General features: G+C 52.1%; 1 protein-coding gene across 1 annotated transcript in view; it reads right to left on the reverse strand.

Annotated features, from left to right (window-relative positions):
* Window positions 1-1,358: 1,358 nt before the first annotated feature.
* The window catches only part of LOC100959657 (coronin-7), a 68,139-nt gene continuing 65,212 nt past the window's right edge, over window positions 1,359-4,285 (reverse strand). Inside the window, exons 26-30 of the mRNA XM_023513748.1 lie at window positions 3,491-3,607; window positions 3,095-3,230; window positions 2,655-2,746; window positions 2,094-2,180; window positions 1,359-1,972 (exon numbers count right to left, since the gene is read on the reverse strand). Of these exons, the coding sequence (XP_023369516.1) occupies window positions 1,967-1,972; window positions 2,094-2,180; window positions 2,655-2,746; window positions 3,095-3,230; window positions 3,491-3,607 (438 nt within the window). The 3' untranslated portion in view covers window positions 1,359-1,966. The remainder of the gene's footprint in view (window positions 1,973-2,093; window positions 2,181-2,654; window positions 2,747-3,094; window positions 3,231-3,490; window positions 3,608-4,285) is intronic.

Here is a 4,285-nt window from a genome sequence, read left to right on the forward strand (position 1 = left end):
ATTTTTTGGTTGCAGCTGTCATTGTTGTTTTGGCGGTCCGGGCTGGGGATTCGAACCCGCCACCTTAGGTGTACATGGCTGGCACCTTAGCCGGTTGAGCTATAGGCGCTGAGCCACAATTCACTCTTTTAAAATGTACAATTCAGGCTTGGCCTGTAGCTCAAGTGGCTACGGTGCCATTTTAAAATGCACAATTCCGCTCAGCCTGTAGCTCAAGTGGCTAAGGTGCCAGCCACATACACTAGAGCTGGAGGGTTTGAATCCAGCCCTGGCCCACCAAACAACAATGACAACTACAACCAAAAAATAGCCGGGTGTACTGGTGGGTACCCATAGTCCCAGCTACTTGGGAGGCTGAGGCAAAAGAATCACTTAAGCCCACTCTACCCAGGGCGACAGCTTGAGGCTCTGTCTCAAAAAATTAAAATAAAATAAAATGCACAATTCAGTGCTTTTTAGGACTGTGTTCACAGAGCTGTGCCACCAGCACCTTCTAGTTCCAGTGAATTCTAGCACTCAGTCCCCATCTTCCTTCCCTTACCTCTGGCAACCACTCCTCTACTTTCTGTCCCTACAGAATGTGTTCCAGACATTTCACAGAAGGGGAATCATACAATGTGTGAGCTCTGTGATTGGCTTATCTGGCCTTTCTCCATCCCGTGTGGTTTTTTGTTCCCCGAAGCTCTTCTCACCCCCTACCATATTACACAATTCATTTATTTTTATGTCTATTATAATCTATTCCTTCCTACTAGAACATGAATTCCCAGTGGGCAGGATGTCTTCTCTTTTCTCTACTCTTGGATGTCAAGCACCTGGAAGAGGGTCTGGCACATGACAGGCAAATGCCTTGGGCTAAGTGCTATACCACTGCCCTTCTTCTCTTTCATCCAACTCTCCAAATCCTTCTCCATCAGTGCCCACCAGTGTCTATGTTCTTCTCATGGCTCCTCCCAGGCCTTCAGGTCTTTCCTCTCAGCTGGAATGGTACCTTCTCAGAACCTTGAATACTCCACTTCTCCTGCATCCCAGTCACTGCCTTTCATACAATCTACCTTCTTCACAGCCCTCTCCACACACCCTTTTGCTCACTTGCATGCAATTTGGCTCCCTAAGTGACAGGCTACAACATGCTGAAGCTCCTTGGAAAACCATGTATCCCCCAGTCACTGGAGCAGACCACTGCCCAGAACACTCCTGAGAGCTTATGTGCTGGACACAGTACTCCCAGTAGCACACAGTTGGCCAGGCCTCAGGAGCAGAGTGAGGCTGGGATGAGGGGACCCTAGGGCCACCCACATGCCCATCCCCTTCCCCTTCTCAACCAGCCCAGTGACCACAGCAACACAACAGCGGCCAGCTTAAAAAAGTTTAATTGCTGAGAACATCGGGCATATGTGAGCTGGTCCCTGTGGGGCTCAATAGCTCCATTCCTGGACCACCAATTCTGCAATGCCCCTAGTCCTGGCTGCAAGCCTGGGGAACAGGGCAACTGCTCCCAGGGCCCTGAGGCTGGTGATGCTCCAGATAGCTTGGTGAGGGGCCAGCCCCCAAGGCTCTTGCCCAGAACTGGGGCAGCAGGCAAGATGGGACAGTGTGCAGTAACTGAGGGTTGCTGGACCAAGCCAGCCCAGGGTAGAACCAGCCTAGGAGGGTAGAGTGCAGCAGGGAACCCGGGGCCTGCCCAGGGACATGCTATTGACCACCCTAGGCCCCCACACCCCTAGCTGCACATGCTAGAAGGCAGTTGAGAAGCAATAGCCAGACTCAGAGAAAGCAGAGGTCAGAAGATCCACAGCAGATATGGAGGTGCCCAGGGCCAATGGGAAGCCAGGGTTTCTGGGATGGGGGTGCCAAGCCCAGAGAGGCATCTTCCAGTTTGAGGATGAGATGTGAAGTGTGCAGAAGCACCTAGGAGGTGGCAGTGGCAGGCAAGGCTGGAGGCCAGAGGTGGTCAGCAGGCAGCCTAGTCCTGGGGTGATAAAAAAGAGTGGCAAGAAGTCAAGAGGGCCCAGGAAGGGGGGTGGGGGATGCCTCAGGGTACATGGGAGAGTGGTTCTGCCATTCGAGAAGCTGAGCCACTTGCCACTCACCCACTCATCCTCGTCCACACCTTCAAAGGAATCCTGGGGAAGTGGGTCCTCCCGATTCCCTAACTTTGCCACCATGGCATTCAGTAGCTGCAAAGGAGGCAGAAGAGGTGGACAGGGAATAGGGCTCCCCAACTCCAAAAGCATTAGAGTTTTAACTGATGCAATTTAAACCCTCCAGTTTTAATCCCAGCAATGTTGTAAAAAGAGCCATTTTAATTAGAGCCCTGACAAAGTTGATCAGTTTTCATTGAAAAAGACACAAAGACAGTGACAGGAGAGTCAGAGGAAGACTGTGACATATGGCACCAGAGATAGGAGCTACTCTTCCAACACATTGAGGAAACACTCAGATGTACTCCAGGGTTCACTTGGATCCAAACCTCCAGCATTAGCTGGGTTTGGCCTTACCAGGGTGAGCTCTCATTGCCCTCCCCAGCTTCCCATGCCCCACCAAGCTCTCGCATGGAAGGGTATGTGACATGTGGCTGTTCTCCCTGTCCAGGGACAATGGCACAGCCTGACCCCATTTCTTCTGCATAACCATCTCCCTCCCATGCTTACCTCTTCCTTCTTTTGCTGGTCTGACTTTTCTTCCAGGTACTGCACTGAAGATGGGGCTCGACGGGCAGGAGCCTCACGGGGCACTTGGCTCACTGGGACAAGGCAAGAACAGGTATCAGAGAGTCCCTGGGTTGGGGCTCATTGGTGTTAAATCCTAGGGTATTCTATGGCATAGACCCCAGAGGTGATGTAACAGACACTGAAGCCTTTGTTCACAAGGCCTGCCCTAGGTACCAGCATGTGTGCAATTGCACGTGTGTGTGTCTGGGGTGGGGACTTCCCTCCAGGGGCTTAGAGACAGTATGGATACAACTATCACATCCCTGGGAGTGCCAAAGGTCTCTGCAGTCCAGCAAGAAAGGAGACTGGCCTTGGCTTTCTGCCCTTTCGTCCACCCTCCTCACCCCTGGTGCCTTCCCCCATCTGGCCCCTCAGTCCACCTGGGGTCATGTCCGGTGGCTGTAGGCTGAGAAGCCGAGGCTGCCCATTAGCACCCCGCAGCCAGGCTTCTGCGCTAAGCACTGGCTCCCAGCTCACAGCTGTGTCTGGAAACACATCATCCTGGAAGAACTCTTTCTGTAGAGGGAAGAAAGGACTGTTTTGAGACCAGAGGCCCAGGGCACATTGGTGTCCATCAGGAGATGAATATGGCAAGACCTGGGATTCTCCCCTGAGTCTAGAATTTCCATGAGTTTCAGAATCTCAGTAGAATAAGGGGGTAGGTATTGCCAACAAACATGAGTAAGGAAATTTCAAGGCAGGGTCAGACAGGACCCACAGCCTGAGGGGTGCTGAGAAGAGGGCTAGACATTAGAGTCCTTGGCTACCAATCTCACCCTGACTCGTGGAAGCCGGAAGGCCACAGGCTCCAGGGAGGTCTGGCGCAGCCGCAGGCATCGGGCAAACTCTACTTCCCGCACATCGCACTCTGTCTTAGGCAAGAGGACAAAGCCCTATGGGATCAAAGGGTTAAAGTTGGAGCATCCCCAGGGTGGACCACCAGGACCACAGCCTGTCCCTGCACAGTGTTATGCTAGTAATGTTGCATAACTGGCTCTTGGGAGGGACAAGCTGTTATGTGCAGTGTTTGCCTATTTCCACCATGGACCATGTCATACTACCAGCTCATTGCACATACACTGGGAAGAGATGCATGGTAATGTGCCACATGGCCTTCCCACCACATGAATCCAACAGAAGGATATGTACAACCACAACTTCGCAAATAAAAGTAAAATCAGGCAGTGCCTCACTGATTTTGGGGGCTGGCCCCATAAACTGAGGGTGGCAGGTTCGAACCTGGCCCTGGCCAAACTGCAATAAAAAAATAGCTGGGCATTGTAGCAGGCGCCTGTAGTCCCAGTTACTCGGGAGGCTGAGGCAAGAGAATCGCCTAAACCCAAGAGCTGGAGGTTGCTAAGAGCTGTGACATCACAGCACTCTACTGAGGGTGACAAAGTGAGACTCTGTTTAAGAAACAAACAAACAAAAAAAACCCCAGTAAAATCCAGCAAAACAGGGCGGAGCTCATCCATACCAGCCTCATATACTGAGGGTGGTGGGTTCAAGCCCCAGCCCCGGCCAAACTGAAACAACAACAAAAAAAGTTGGGCGTTGTGGCGGGCACCTGT

Source organism: Otolemur garnettii, unplaced genomic scaffold (genome assembly GCF_000181295.1).
Source record: "Otolemur garnettii isolate 467f Iridium unplaced genomic scaffold, OtoGar3 scaffold00044, whole genome shotgun sequence".
NCBI classification, from domain to species: Eukaryota; Metazoa; Chordata; class Mammalia; order Primates; family Galagidae; genus Otolemur; species Otolemur garnettii.